The sequence below is a fragment of the Rhamphochromis sp. 'chilingali' genome (genome assembly GCF_963969265.1).
Source record: "Rhamphochromis sp. 'chilingali' genome assembly, chromosome: 14".
NCBI lineage: Eukaryota > Metazoa > Chordata > Actinopteri > Cichliformes > Cichlidae > Rhamphochromis > Rhamphochromis sp. 'chilingali'.
Window position 1 is genome coordinate 25,997,200 of NC_137941.1, and position 14,720 is coordinate 26,011,919.

Here is a 14,720-nt window from a genome sequence, read left to right on the forward strand (position 1 = left end):
GTTAAATGTGCTTTAGGCTATAAATAAGACGTGACACACTACACATGAAAAGGTTCAGATATTTTTCACAGTGCATGTTTGAGCTGTTTTGCAAAAAAATAATAATTTTACACAATTCAGTGAGCTACATGCTGAACTTAGGAGATGTGAGCTGTGTGGGGTGTTTTTACGAGTTAATCTGGGGAGTTTTTGGTTTCAGTTTCACATGTCACAGTCATCATTGTGAATGAACTACACACGCTGTCCCCAGTTTTCAAATCTCTGGCTTTTGTTCACGAGGAGCCACCTTTTAAAATGTCCTGTAACTGTACGAGTAGGTCAACTACCAATCAAGTGATGTCACAGTAATAATTGTGAGTCTGCTTTCAGATGTTCCCAGTGATCCGTGTTAGCTTTGAAAGGGCAGAGGGAAATTTCAGATTCTACTTTGGCCTTTGCCTGCAGTGACATTTCCAAAGCTCATGACAGACTGTTCAGACGCTTCACTTGCAGCAGGTCTATTCTCAATGCTCACATGACGACCCTATTTCTGTCTGGTCCCAGCCCAGAGGGAGGAAACACACCAGAGAACCCAGGTTTGTTTTTTAGAAAAAATACTTTATAAATCATGCAGTCGGTCCATGTTTTTCAACACAAACAAAACGTCCTTTCCACATTGCATGAAACAAGCTGACACAAATCCATAATCATACTCTTTAACAGCAGTGTGTAGCTCTAATGTGATCTTAAAACTAGTATTCACACACTTACACTTCACATGAAGCCACCTTAGTTAGCATTCATAAGCAGTAAAGCGGTTATAGTAAGCAGAGAAAAGGCAATTGCAGAGCAGTGTATAAACATGACGATACTGATACAGCAACACTGATGGAGGAGTTCCCCCAGTGCTGTAAAGCGACATTGTATTAGGAATACTGCTTCTAAATGCTAACATTGGCTCCCAGAGTGAAGTGCTTGCATTTACACCTAAACTAAGTAATAAATATGATAAAATGAGTCTATTGTTCCTTTACAAATGAAGATAAATATGTTGCCAGCAGGTCTGGAGGCACTCTGTGGGTGCTGTGTGTCGGACAGGTGGAAGGTTTCAGGTCAGCGGACTCATCACGGAAACATCCTGATCTGAGCCCCATTTTATCAAACCGCTACAGGTAACATGCTGGTTGTGTGATGGTAAAAGCCATTTCTGACTGAACAATGAGCTGTTTGCTAATAATAATGATCACAGTGCACTCTCTGAATCAATGTGTTGCATTTAAACATTCAATTTCTCTTCCTTAGGTTAGCATTTATCAGGGTTAGTATCATTTTCTCACGGTTTTGTTTCATGATCAACAGAAAGTCTTGCCGCACAGTTGTATTCCCTTGCAGCCAATTCCCTTTTTATTGATTTGTATTTGCCTACAAAACATATCACCGCTAATTCAGCACAAACTAAGTTACCTTTAAATAATCCTTACATGCACACAAACACGTGATCCTGCAGAACCAGACACCACTGAATAAACTATTAAGAAGTCAAGGCTTCGCTTTTCCAATTGGCTGGTGGGACGCGGTTGACATTCATAATTAACTGAAAGGTGCCAGTGTGAAGCAAAGCAACAGTAGGGGTGACTGAGCCAGCATGTGCAGGGCTACGCCCCTTTACATTCTCCATAGAGCTCGCTTAGCTCTTAGTTTATTTTTACTGGGCTGTGAGGGGTCAACACTGAAGGAGAACCACTCTGACATCAGTCAGAGGTCAAACATGAAGCACATTTATGACCATATATGGAGGCTGCTAATAACATGGTGGGAGATGATGAATGAAGCCAAAGCTGAATTGCCTAACAGTGCATTTTCTGTAGTGGCCACTTAAAGCTGGCCCCAGAAGTGAGCCAATCCTCGTGGACTTCCATGTTAAAAATGCTAAAAACAAACTTTACAGCAGGACAAAAATATGTTTACAGCCTGGTACAAAAAAAGAGACACACTTTAAATGAGTGTATGACTTGTTCACTGGCTACTTTGAAAGAAGTTGTGGTCAGTCAGGGTCCACTACATCTCATTGAAAGGGACTTCCTCTTACCAAAACATCAGAGTAGTTTTGATTAGTCACAGAGTGTTACTGAGCACTAATGTAGCTTGCTCACTAAACCAGCTCTTCCTCAAACATGGTAACATCTTGCTCCAAAAACAAATAAACAGAACTGTGACTGAAGATGGAGCCACTTCAGCACGTAATGTAAAGCTTTTCTTTAAATCTAAAAAAAATCCCCAGTTTCAAACTAGCTAATCTGCATACAGCAGGAGTTAAATCAAAAACAACACTACAACCAAAAATAATTCTCATTAGTTTGATAAAATGAGCTCCTGCCTAGCAGCTGCTTTGGGCCCTGACATCAGCAGTGGGTTTTACATGCTTGCTCGGCTGCATTCAGCATGACTACAACACACCGCTGCTATTGCACACTTAAGCCCAAATATCTCCACCCACTGCTGTTGAAATTAAAAAAACCATTTAAGTAATGATAGAAGTCCAGTGTCCATCCACACTGAAAATAAAGCAGCTAAATAACAGGAGCTTAGTCTGTCAGCAGTTAGACATCCAGCGAGTGTCTAATCTGCTGGCCATGATACAACATGTTGGTTTGTTTTCAGAATTTCTGTTAAAACAGGGGATTCATAACAGTCTCTGTGCCCCAACATGGGCACATGGCAGGACTCTGCTCTACCTTTGGTACAAAGATATGGGATTTCAGTGGTGTTGGTTCTGACTTCCATTACTCATTATGGAGTTTGCCACAAAAAAAGAAAAAGAAAAAAGATTTAATATAAATGCCAAAATACCAGGATGTTCTACAGTATCCAGAGGGGGTACGGAGTATGTGTGTGCGCTTTTCTGGCCATTCTGACCTACAATCCCATGCCAGATACAGCGAGAGGGTCAGAGTTCAAGGTGCAATGTTATGGCACAGTATGTCCCAGCTGTGTGCACACTACGTGCAACACTATGTACTTCAGTAAAGTGCATTTTGGAAGGCAGGAAAGCTTTCCGGCATTTGGGCATTATTAGTAACTTTGTGCTTCCCTGAAACTGCGTCACTTTGTTTTGGCGTCACTACATCCTGTATTGTCTCTCACTGGGACCTTTTTTCTTCTTTCTTTATGTCTTTCATTTTTTAAATTTTATACTTTACATGTCACGTTGCTGTACATTCAGTGAATTTCTTCTGCTTTTATTGTGATGTTGGTCTAATGCTCTTTGCCTCTGTGTTTGGAATATAAATTAAGCTGCCTTTCCATTTCCATTGCACTAAAAGAACCATACGGGGTGAGAAATGTTCAAGTGGTGCTCATCAGCAGACTAGGCTAGCCACAATAAATGTTTGCTTTCACAATCCTCAATTTCTGTCAGTAAATACTGAGAAAAGCCCTGCGTGTTTTGACACAGTGCACTGCAATGTCTTCAAATGTGCGACCAACAGTCCAAGACCAAAAAAATCTTTAGTTTCACAATCATTTTGACACAACACAACACACACTCAAGCAGCTGGAGCCTGTGTTTTTTTTTCTTTCTAAAGCTGCTTTTCCATTCAGTGTCCAGAGTTCCAGGAACTAAACTGTTCCTTCATACAGATTAGCAGCAAATTAGTCCATTTATAAATAGGTGACAGCTGGTTTAGCATTAGACTGTACACAAAAAAAAGTCCAGTAGTTGGTGGTAATTCAGTACTCCAGAGTACGCCACCAATCACACGCCACACTCCCCTCTGACGTTCCTGTACTTTTGAGAAGTGTAAGCAGAAACGTTTTCCTCTGGAACTTAACCTACACTCTGGTCCATCTGATGGAAACACAGCTTACTTAAAAAAAAAAGGTTTAAATTATTCAGCAGCTTCCAGAATAATTTCAGTCATTGTCTGGCTCCAGCTGAACTCTTTGCTTTCCTGTGTCATGTGTGAAACTGAATATCTTCATGTCTTAGGCTGTTAGGTGCAGGTAAATGTAACGTTAGAGAATCTGTGTGCAAAAGTAAATATCTAAAATATCTGAATAAACTCTGCATGTTGCAGCTCATCATTGCTTTGTCTCCGTTTTCAGTTGTGTGCCTGCAGCCCTATAGCTAATGTGTACAGAAGTGATGACGCACTGGCCTGACGCACCGTGGGGCCTCCATTTGACCTGCGGGCTCAGTTTCACCACCAGATCAAGGTCTGATACAGGAACCTGCATTAGCACCAAGGTGAAAATCAGCTGGAGGATCCACACCAGCTTTAAAATCTGACACAGGAAATGGTTTCATTGTTGTGAGAAAGGCACTTTCAGTTGGAACACAGTCTCTTTTCGGGCTCTCTGACGTTGTTGTTTGTGGGTTCGTGTTTGTGCAGCAGAGGGAGGTTGTCGCTACGTGTGGTGGACCTCGTGGAACATGAGCTCGCGCGGGATGGGCGTCTCGGCTCCGTAAACACTGGAGGCACGCCGCTCGAACGCAGAAACCATCTGCTTCACCACCTCATCGAAGAACACGTGAGCGAGCTGGGAGTGGATGAGGGAGCGAAATTCAAAGGAGATCTGAGGAGGAGGAGACGGTAAAGTTAGCAGCTGAGTCTCTAACTTTGTGACTGTATGAAACACATGATCACAGAGCACATTCTCACATAGTGGACATTTTCCAGTATGTTGCCCTGCAACAAGCTGTTTGTACTTACAGCAAAATCCACAGTGCAGGTCCGGGGGTACCCAGGGAGGCCAGGGCTGAAACGCCACATCGTCTCCAAGTGGTTGAACAGTTTACCCTCTGAGCACGATGCCTGAAAAGCAACATGTACAGGTTTTCTGCGGTCAGTCAGCAACAGGAGAGACATTGCATTTGTGAATTGCTTAGAGCAACAACTGTAACTTTACAGCCTCAGAAAACACTGCAAACACCCTCTGAGCAGCCAAACAAAGGAAAAAGAATTTCCAGCTGAACTTTGCACCTAATCCCAGCTTCAAAGACGGCCTGTTTTGACTAGGGTGATATTTACAGTTTACACTCTCATACCCAAAATGTGTGGAGTGCTTCTCACTCCAGCCTGAATGATTTTCAGTCAGTGTGATAGTTCACCAATCAGGGCAGTCTGTTCTATTTACATTTTACAGACATTGAATTTAAGGCTGATAACCCTGCCTTGATCTGCCTGAAAAGAGCAGATAGTGTTGCAAACGTCTCTCGCACCTTTCACACCTCAGAGAGGTGCCGTCTGAGTGTTATCTTCTAATGATATTCACACTCACCTCAGCCTTTGTTTGTTCAGCTTTGCTGAGGTGAGACAGGGGCAGGTATTGTCTCCTCTTTTTTCAATTGTTATTCAGCTATTTGTGCCAGCCTTCACGTCTCTGTGACAGCCAGCTTTTTACACCCCCTTCTTGTGTGGCCAACTTTCCATCACATGTTGTGTAATGACAACAGGGATAAATAACGAACGAGAGAAAAATATACAACGTTGCAGGAAGACGTTAATCAGGACTTAACACAGACAGCCCTTTTCCACTAGTACCCACTTGTCTCGAAACGACAGGGTTTTTAGGATTCTCCATTAGGTGATAGTACCTGGTACAGGGCAGTTTAAGTATCAACTTGGTTGGGCTTTCAAGCAATCTGAGGCGATCCAAAAAGGTGACAATGACAGACTGTGTGCCACGCATTGGCCAGTCAATGGCGTCATTCACTGAATCATTAGAGCACTTCTTTCACAAAAATCAATACCACCATTAATGAGGAAAAACAGCTGCAAAAAAACAAAGCAACACAGTGGTCCCCGAGTCTGACAAAAAGCAATAGATCAAATCAAATTAAATCAAATCACTTTTATTGTCACATCACATGTGCAGGTACATTGGTGCAGCACATGTGAGTGAAATTCTTGTGTGCGAGCTTCACAAGCAACAGAGTTGTGCAAAATACAAGAATGGCTACATCTGAAACTAATAGACTCAATACTTGAAATGTGCAATTCACTTGTATTTTTATTTTTATTCCTATTTATTCTATTTATCCCCTTCGTATATTTTATTTATATTGTCTCTGTATTTATATATATGTGTGTGTGTATAACTCTGTAACTTCTGTCGGTGCTGTGCTTTTTTGGAAATCGAATTTCCCAGAGGAACCCACCCGAGGGATTAATAAAGTTCTATCTTATCTCTCTTATCTTATCTTAATAAATATATGTACAATATATAATAGTATATGCATTTCTGGATGTGTATACTAAATACTTTTCTACGTGTGTGTGTGTGTGTGTGTGTGTGTGTGTGTGTGTGAGTGATCAACCATCATCCTGTGATGTCAGACTTTCTGCCATGTTTCTATAATGCTCCCATACACATTAGGTGGTACTCCACTGCAATGGAAAACGACGGTAACCTAGTAGAGTCCAGCTGAATAGGCACCAAGAGTGTCTCCCCAGCACAGACCGCGGGCCTGTGTTGACTAGCTGCAGACCTTTTTCTTAACACTTTAAAGCCTGAACCATGAAATAACTGCCAGAAAACTCAAAATATTGTAAAATGGAGTGTTTATTGAATAGGCTGACGACTTCATACAGCTACTATGAAGGTTACTAAATGGGAGCTCATGCTTTGTCGTGCCAATCTTCATTCAAAAACCGTATCCTGACTTTGACTTGAAACCAGCTTAATCTGTGACGTCCATCTAAATGAATTTTTCATTCTTACCGTTTTAGTCTGTTTCTTTTAGATTGAGTGTTTTCCTTTACCTACTCTGTGTTTTCCTAATAATGTCACAGTACTAACATCAACAGTGGATGTTTTTTAACCATGAGCTTGAAGCAGTATCTTACCTTGACCAGGTGAGGGCGTACTGTAGTGACGAGGGAGGTGTAGTTCTCCACTACAGGGGGGAAGCCCACGGTTAATTTAGCCTTGCAGAAGCCGGATCTCTTGAAGACCACCTCGGACTTCTTGCACCAGGGAACAAAGAGGCGGTAGTTTTCCACCTCAGCCACCACTTCATAGATCTCCTGCATGGAATACCTGCAGGGACACGGAAACAGAGAGAGCGAATATGTTAACGTAAGGCTGCACATCACCAAGGAGATGAAGGTCAGCAACTGTGTGACAAGACACCAACCATAATACAACAGCGTTGACCCAGAAAAGGCTCAAATAGGTCAGTAGGGGGATGTTGGAATAAGGGAAAAAGAAGAGCAGTAAAGCACACAAAACAAAAGTCGGAGGTGTTGAATGACAGACACGTACAGACACTGTGTTACATAACTCCAGACGTCCAGCTGAGGGAAAATAGCTGCCAGTGCCCATGTCTATTTATACAAGCAGATTTAGTGATTATGACCTCTCTGATGAGCACAGGAGGACATTTAGTGCGTCACACACACACGTAGGGTACAGATACAGAGACCAGACTCCCAACACTCACTGGTACACAGGGCATTTCAGAGCAGCTGAGCGCACCGCATGTTGCTAATACTGGAGATCACTGACATTGGTGCATTATATCATATTTTGGACCTTCAATTTCAGCCCTTGTAGCCGTGTGGTTTGGTTACATTTCATCTCTTCTGCAATGGACATAAAAGCTCAGCAGCAGGACAACCCAGACGTAAAGTCTGATTAGATATCACAGAAAGACACCGAGAAGTAATTATGGATATTGATTAAGATTTTCTCTTTGTTGGTGGCATTATTGATTGTGCTCATAGGTCCAGTTCTTTATCAGTGCCATTACTGATTTCTGATCATTTTGCTGTGTGTGTGTAAACATGTTTTTCAGCTGTTTTTTTATCTGTGAGTCAGAGGACAGGATAGAAATAGAAGTCAAAGGGCTTGCGTGTGACTCAGGCATTCTACAAATCATGACGTCATTGTTTAACAATGTGCTACCGCCAAAAACCGATGCCAGTTATGAGAGGAATTAGAAAGCTTGGAGCCATTCTGATGGATGAATGTTTTTCCATCCTTTTTCAAAAGCTGCCTGTGAAACTATTTTTAAGTTTTCAGGAGGGTCAGAGTATTTCAGTCAAACAAACACAAACAGGAGCTAAAGATATATTTTAAGGACTTTAAGTGGTTAAATACAAGCTGGGGAAAAAAACACTCGCAGGAGAGAGCTGAAAAAACTGTTTCTATACAAAATACAAGTTTTTGCCCGCAGACACTGTCTCCTCCTGAGATAAAAATCCTGTCCAAACGCGTCTTGAGGCAAAAAATAAATTAATTTAAAAATAAAAATGACAAAAACACTGTAAGTGGATCCAGACTAACCCAATGATGCGTCTCTCTGAGTACTCCTTCTTCTTGGAGAAGGAATCTGCGAGGTTGAAGAAGCTGCGTGAAGGCAGTGTAATGGGGCGCCCTGGCACGGCTGCACTCAGCAGTGGGTGCGCACGCATCATCAGGATCCCGCATGATGAAAGGTATCTGATGACCAAACAAAAAACAACAAGTCACCAACAACGCAATAAGCTCTCAGAAAGCAGAGGAGACCAGGGCGCATCGATCTGTTGTTCTCAGTTTGGAAAGTTTGTGTGATTTGACCCCAGTCTAACAGCAGAGATCAGAGAATGGCCAGCACAAGCAAGTTTTGACACAACATTGACATTTCATTATTCTTTAAATTCCTTTTAACACAACAAACAGGGTGTGACTGTGTTTGGTCTGTGCTTCCTGCAGTGGGAAATACTGGACTGTTAAGTACCCACAGCTCATGCCTCTCACTGTGGGTTCTTCTTCATCTTTACTCTTGCTCAGGCTAAAGCACACAGTGAAGCACATGTCATGCTCCTGCACCAGACTGTGGCCTCCCTCGTAAAACGATATAAAGAATGTTAGGCACCCAGAAACATTAAGAAAAACCTTTCTTTAATTCCCCTCCTGGCCTCAAAAGCCAGACTGAGAGACAACTGTTTCCTCCTCTCCATTTTGTACTGTGAAAACGTTCCAGTAGCTGCTGTTATGACATCAAGAATGTTTTTAACTCCTTTCTGGATCAACATTCTGCCAGCTACTCAAAAAACTGCAGTTTCTCATCCAAAAAGGTCTAGTTTTTACCCAAACAATCTGAGGCCACAGAAAGCTGCTTAATGACAGCGAGTAGCCTCTGAGTTTTATAAAACACCCCAAATTCTCTTTTTCTGTCAACACCCAGGAAACAGCCATTCTGTTTAAATAACTCAACTGTCAGGGGATAAAGTCTGCAGGAACTCGGTGCTTCCATTCTCATGATGGCCAGTTGACTGACCCGTGCAGTGTCCGAGGTTCTAGTTGAAAGAGAGCTCATTTAAACAGGGAGGGTAGTATATAACTATCACACTGTCTGCAATACAAAAGCTTCCAGGTGGAACTCGCATCCTGGAGTTTCTGTTCCTGGAGGCTTCAGCATAAATAGATCTCTGACAGGAACTGTCTGGGTCACAGGAAGGAGTCAGTTGAAAAGCCGTTTTAATGTTTGTGCCTCCACTCTTGAATGTGTTTTGTCCTCAGGGTGCACAGCTGTAATATTTTTCATAATCAAGCTAAGCGGGACAGGAAGTCCTGATCTATACCAGCATATAACCAGCTGATTATCCTGCAGTACCTGTAAACATAGCCCAGCCCCAGCCTGGGGAGAGGAAACTCGCCACGCCTGCCAAGCATTTGTCACTCAAATAAAACAAGTCACACAAATACAGATGGCAGTAACGTAACAAGGTCAAGGACACTGATTTTACTTTAAGCTTTGGAGGGGAGGGTCTGTGCAGACACCTTTGTGACCAACTATCCATGTAACCCAGGTGGGAGACGGCAAGCAGACTTCAAAGAGATAGAACAGGAATGACTACTCAGCCATTCGATCTCCAGGTCTCTGTGTCTGCATCTTACAATAATCAAGATCTTAGATTAGAATATTTTCTCACTCGTTCAAGATTTCCTCACTGTGAAAGTTAATCTACAACTATTTGAATGACTGATCTTTAAAGTCTCTTTTGAGACCTAAAAAATTTCTTTGATTTTTCTGTGGTGTTTTTTTTTTTGGTTTGTTTTAGCAGTAAATTAAACATGATTAGCAGTTCTAGGCAGCTGATCACACAAAAAAAAAATCATTAACTAGTAAAATCAGTTAAGTCTTTACATACACTTCCCTCCTTTTCTCATTTCTCAACATTTTTTTCCAGGCTATTTTCTTAGACTGTTAAGACTGTCTTACACCTCACTGACAGAAAGGCTCGACTTGTTCCAACTTGTCATAAATATCTGTGAAACAATTCATGATGTTAACTGAGGAAAAATAAAAAAGGGTTGCTATATGGTGATAAGAAAAAAATGTGATAATTAGTTCATACTTAAAGTGGACCTACATTTTCAGCTTCAATTTTTTGTTCTTAAACAACTGAATAGATCACAATTATCCCTGTACATCTTTCACAGGTACAGTTACACATGTAGTTCATCCTCTGTCTCACACAAGCCTTTTAGTTGAGTTGGTTTAGTTTAGCTCTTTTCTTATGATTGGTTGCACCCTCATAAATATTTTAACAGTAAATGTTTTAGAGTGGTCTCTTTTTGTTAAGAGTGAGCACCTGTAAATTAATGACCATATTTAAGATAGATACATAAGATGGAAAATAAAGAAAAAAAAATGCTATGTACCCTTTAAAATAATCGCCCTACATTGTTCGGTGATTCATTACTTGAACGCTATAAAGCTCTTAACATCACATCAGCATTTGTTTCCAGCTTCTACAATGTGATGATTAGGTTATATTTATAATGTTATATTGATATAAGTAAAATATATGGACTGTGGACAACCACAATCCACATATATTTTCTACTTTAATCAACTCTACAATTAATCAAGTATGTAATCCTTCCTCAAGGCAACATGTAGCAGTAGCTCCAGAGAAGGTTGGATCAGGTGAAAAGCCCTGCCCCAGCTCTCCCATGACACCATGAATGGGACAACTTAAACTGGCTCATAACCTTCACCACAGCAACTTAACTAGAGATCCTGTTACTCAGGCATAAGCAGCCTGTAGGGGCATTTTCATTGGCCACTCCTTAGGAGTGTGTCTAAGAGGGGTTTTTTTGTCCATTGTGGCTGACTGTAGCTCTGTGTTCCAGAGTACCCCTGCCACAGCATGACGGGAAGCAATTCAATAACACATCGATAATTACAATAAATTTAATGCTTTTTCAAACATTTTGGTGTGACAATATAACAAGTTAAATATGTGACAGCAACAGGCTGTGAAATAAGAAGCATAAAGGCCTGTTTGTGGCACAGGTGTGCAACAAGACTGACTCACAACTGTCAGAAAAAATATGCCAGCAATTATAAGCATTCAATGAGCTTAGAGGAATACAATTCCCACAGGTATGGAGTTTTGTAACCTGTTCCCAAATGAATCAGGTTTTCCATTCCCATAGTAACTCATCCCCCACTGCATCAAATTCCAATGTACCCACTGCCCTTAAACAGGAGCCTATTCACTCCTGTTTTACTACCTGAAATATGATACACCTGACCTCTAAACGTATCCTGGGTACAGGCTGAGAATGGCCCAGAGCAAAAGGTGAATGAGACACCTCAAACTCCACAAAGGTGCAAAGCAGAATTAAACCCAAACAACAGACGAGCTGGACAATGAGTTCATGGAAGTATACAAATACACTGAGAAACTAATTAAAGTAGCACACTTTGGATTTGTTTAACACTTCTTTAGGAAAATGTAGATAAAAGCATTATCTTGTTTAATTTTAAGGGAGTAGATAATGTGCTCTTGTTTAGGCTAAGGTAACAAGTAATGTTACCTTGTGATGAGTAAATATATAGACCACATACAGTAGCAGATGCTCATACTAAAAATGACCGAATTTTCAAATAATGAGGTCGGTGTATGTATAAGTACACCGTGTGACCGAAAACCTAAGACTTCAGACTGCTCTAAACTTAGAATTTCATATAGCCTTACTATGGTCATCTCAGGCACACAGCTCTGGCTGTGAGCAGAGACACCCCACCCACCCGCTGTTCAATCAGAGGAAAGATGACTTAAAGGAGGGGGGTGGGAGATAAAATGGCTGAGAGAATGGACTGGGGACTGGATTAAGACCAATATAAGAGATAACTAGCTGAAATAGAAAAAGGAACCTAGACTAATCATCTGAAACACTGTCTGCTTAGTGACAATACGGAGTATTAAACATATCTGCATGGTTTATAATATACTCTTTCGCAGTCAGCTTTTGATGTTAAAGAGAGGCTGTTGTATAAACAGATAATGACTGACAAACAGTAAACTTAATATAATATATGCATCACATGTGAGACAATAATTGGTGAAAAGCTGCTACAGGTTCTGGTGATGGTTTCATTTACCAAATGGGACTTAACGGTTTTAGGAATATTTTCAGACTGTACCTGCATGTCGTTTTTACTACACTGTTTTGCAAATCACAGATAATCGATGCTAATCGTTACGATGCTTCTAAATTTTTTATCGTGGGGATTTAAATATGTAAAGTCTTCAACTTGGCTGTGCTAACAGCAGTGGTGGGACGTAAAAGAAAAAAAAACCCACTACGCAGACATAGTAATAATTAATGAGCCTGGTTTATAATCAATACATAAATTATCGCGCATTTTTGTAGTTTACGCTAAGACTGCTGCTCCCCACAGGAGAATGCATATAGTCCAGTAAAAGAAACTGAAATCAGCTTTACTTTTCTATGCGTGAAAGTGAAAGAGCGACAATTTAATGTTTCAGTGAATATAAATTATTATGTAATGTGCTATGCGGCTTATCACTGCAACATCGTGGCTGTACTACATTTGCTATAAGATAGACCAATACTGCTTTTACTCGACCCTCATTTCACTACTTTCTATCATCTACAGAGATGTAGTTAACGAATTCAACGAGATTCTTGAGTCAAATAGGGCCGTGAATCGTACACCGCGGCAGTGTTTAGCTACCCCGTACCAGAAGTTTAACTTTGGTATAAATGCTCGTTTTAGAGCTATGTCTTCATATTTTACACCGTCTCGTTTCAGACAACAACTTGAAAAAGTCAAACACTTTACCTAACGTTGCTTCTGTTCTGGATATCCCGGTTGGCTGTGGACGGTAACTGTTTTATGCACTCAGCTACTTTCCTCAAGTTCCGACCGCATCTCGCCATCTTCTCTTCTTCTTTAACGGCTTTGTTCACTCCCTCGCTATCAACCAGTTGACAAGGAGCTCAACGCGCAGTTTGGCCCGACCCTCAACTGGCCTAACCCGCTTGCCATTGGACGACCTGAGGCCACCGAATGTTTTTATTGGGCGGTCCCGCCGTTTGTCACGCCAACGTATTCAGGTCCGTGTGCACGAGCTCGCACGCGCATAGAGTCACGAGTTGTTGGCTCGGGTTGCACTACTGAGAAAACCGGGTGAAACCTGTTTGTCTTTGTATATCAAAACTATCAATAGGTCAACGTATTGACCTGTCGGCTACACTACACCTTCTTTGTTGTCATTTATTCCTGCTCTGTTGGGCAAATTTGTTAGAATACAGTTTCTACTATTTTTGAATAACAAAGTGAAAGAAATATTTAAATTTATTTGCAGTAAGGAAGACATTGAAAGTGAAAGTGAACAGGTTTCTGTCTGTGTGCTTTTTTTTTTAATCTTTTTAAAAATGAAAGGGGAGCTGTTTACTTATACATCAATTCAGGGGTAAATTATGAAAGTTTCTTTGCTTATCGTGATACATTATATTTGTTTTACTAACATGTAAGGTGCATTTATTATATATATGAATAAATATTGAAGGAAATGATATATCCTTATCAGCACTGGTGTTCTTATCCAAAATATATGTTATAACATACACTTTAGTAAAGTTCATGAAAGTTTAAAAAAAAAAAAAAAGTTCAGTGTGGTTTCAGGTTAAACACAGAAACTGTCAATTGTATAAACATTTCTCCCCAGTCAGGGTTGTTTGTGGACACTTTGGCGGCATCATTATTATCCAAACTTTGCCTTCTGTGTCAAGTACCTCACAGCTGGTGGTACAAGTTTTTCCTGCAAGGACATGCATCTTCTGGCATCTTTCTGCTGAGCCACCAGGTAAAACTCAACTGTTTTCAATCTAATCAGTCACTTTCCCCACAGCTATATTCCTCATCCTTCTGTCATGTAGCTTCCTTTTCTAATAACCGAAATGCACGGCTGGTTCCTTAAATTTAATTTTCTGTGAAAAGGAAAAAGCTTCACAATTAGCTCCACAAGTATTGTCTGTAGTAGATGGATATAGCTTTTCTACTCTGCTGGAGCACTCAAACTCAAAGCACTTTATACAGCATGTGCCATTCATACAAGCACTTTTTTCTGTTTTCCAACATTCACACAGATTCATACTCCTATGCATCTGAGAGAAACTCTGTGTTCAGTATTTTGCCCAAGGATATTTCATGTAGCCAGGGATCTAGCCACCAGCCTTTGTGGATGACCTGCTATACCTTGTGAGCTACAGCCTCCCATGCAGTGTTTCAGATATAGGTCCTCTAGCCAATAGGGGCACAAGAAAATCTAAGAAATAACACCTGGGCATTTATGAGAAAAGGACATAAACTATAATCACAGGTGTTTTGTGCAGACATTTGGGGAAGAAACTTTACCAACCATACATCTCTTTCAAAGAAGCTAGTTTCACGTGAAATACTAGGTAAACACAGATGTTAGTAATGCGAG

General features: G+C 40.8%; 1 protein-coding gene across 1 annotated transcript; it reads right to left on the bottom strand.

Annotated features, from left to right (window-relative positions):
• Positions 1 to 2,175: 2,175 nt before the first annotated feature.
• On the bottom strand, positions 2,176 to 13,227 carry coq10b (coenzyme Q10B). Its single transcript, XM_080903674.1, has 5 exons — positions 13,070 to 13,227; positions 8,269 to 8,424; positions 6,828 to 7,020; positions 4,692 to 4,793; positions 2,176 to 4,554 (listed from the first exon to the last, which is right to left on the bottom strand). The coding sequence occupies exons 1-5, from the start codon at positions 13,165 to 13,167 to the stop codon at positions 4,387 to 4,389; spliced, it is 717 nt and encodes a 238-aa protein (XP_080759800.1). The 5' UTR covers positions 13,168 to 13,227; the 3' UTR covers positions 2,176 to 4,386.
• Between the last annotated feature and the right edge of the window lie 1,493 nt (positions 13,228 to 14,720).

Excerpts from the sequence above, each read along its gene's own strand:
- coq10b (XM_080903674.1), bottom strand. The coding sequence starts at position 13,167 with ATGGCGAGATGCGGTCGGAACTTGAGGAAAGTAGCTGAGTGCATAAAA. Across the intron at positions 8,425-13,069 it reads CAGAACAGAAGCAACGTTAG|ATACCTTTCATCATGCGGGA; the intron begins GTAAAGTGTTTG and ends TTTGGTCATCAG. Across the intron at positions 4,555-4,691 it reads CCTGCACTGTGGATTTTGCT|ATCTCCTTTGAATTTCGCTC; the intron begins GTAAGTACAAAC and ends CCTCCTCCTCAG.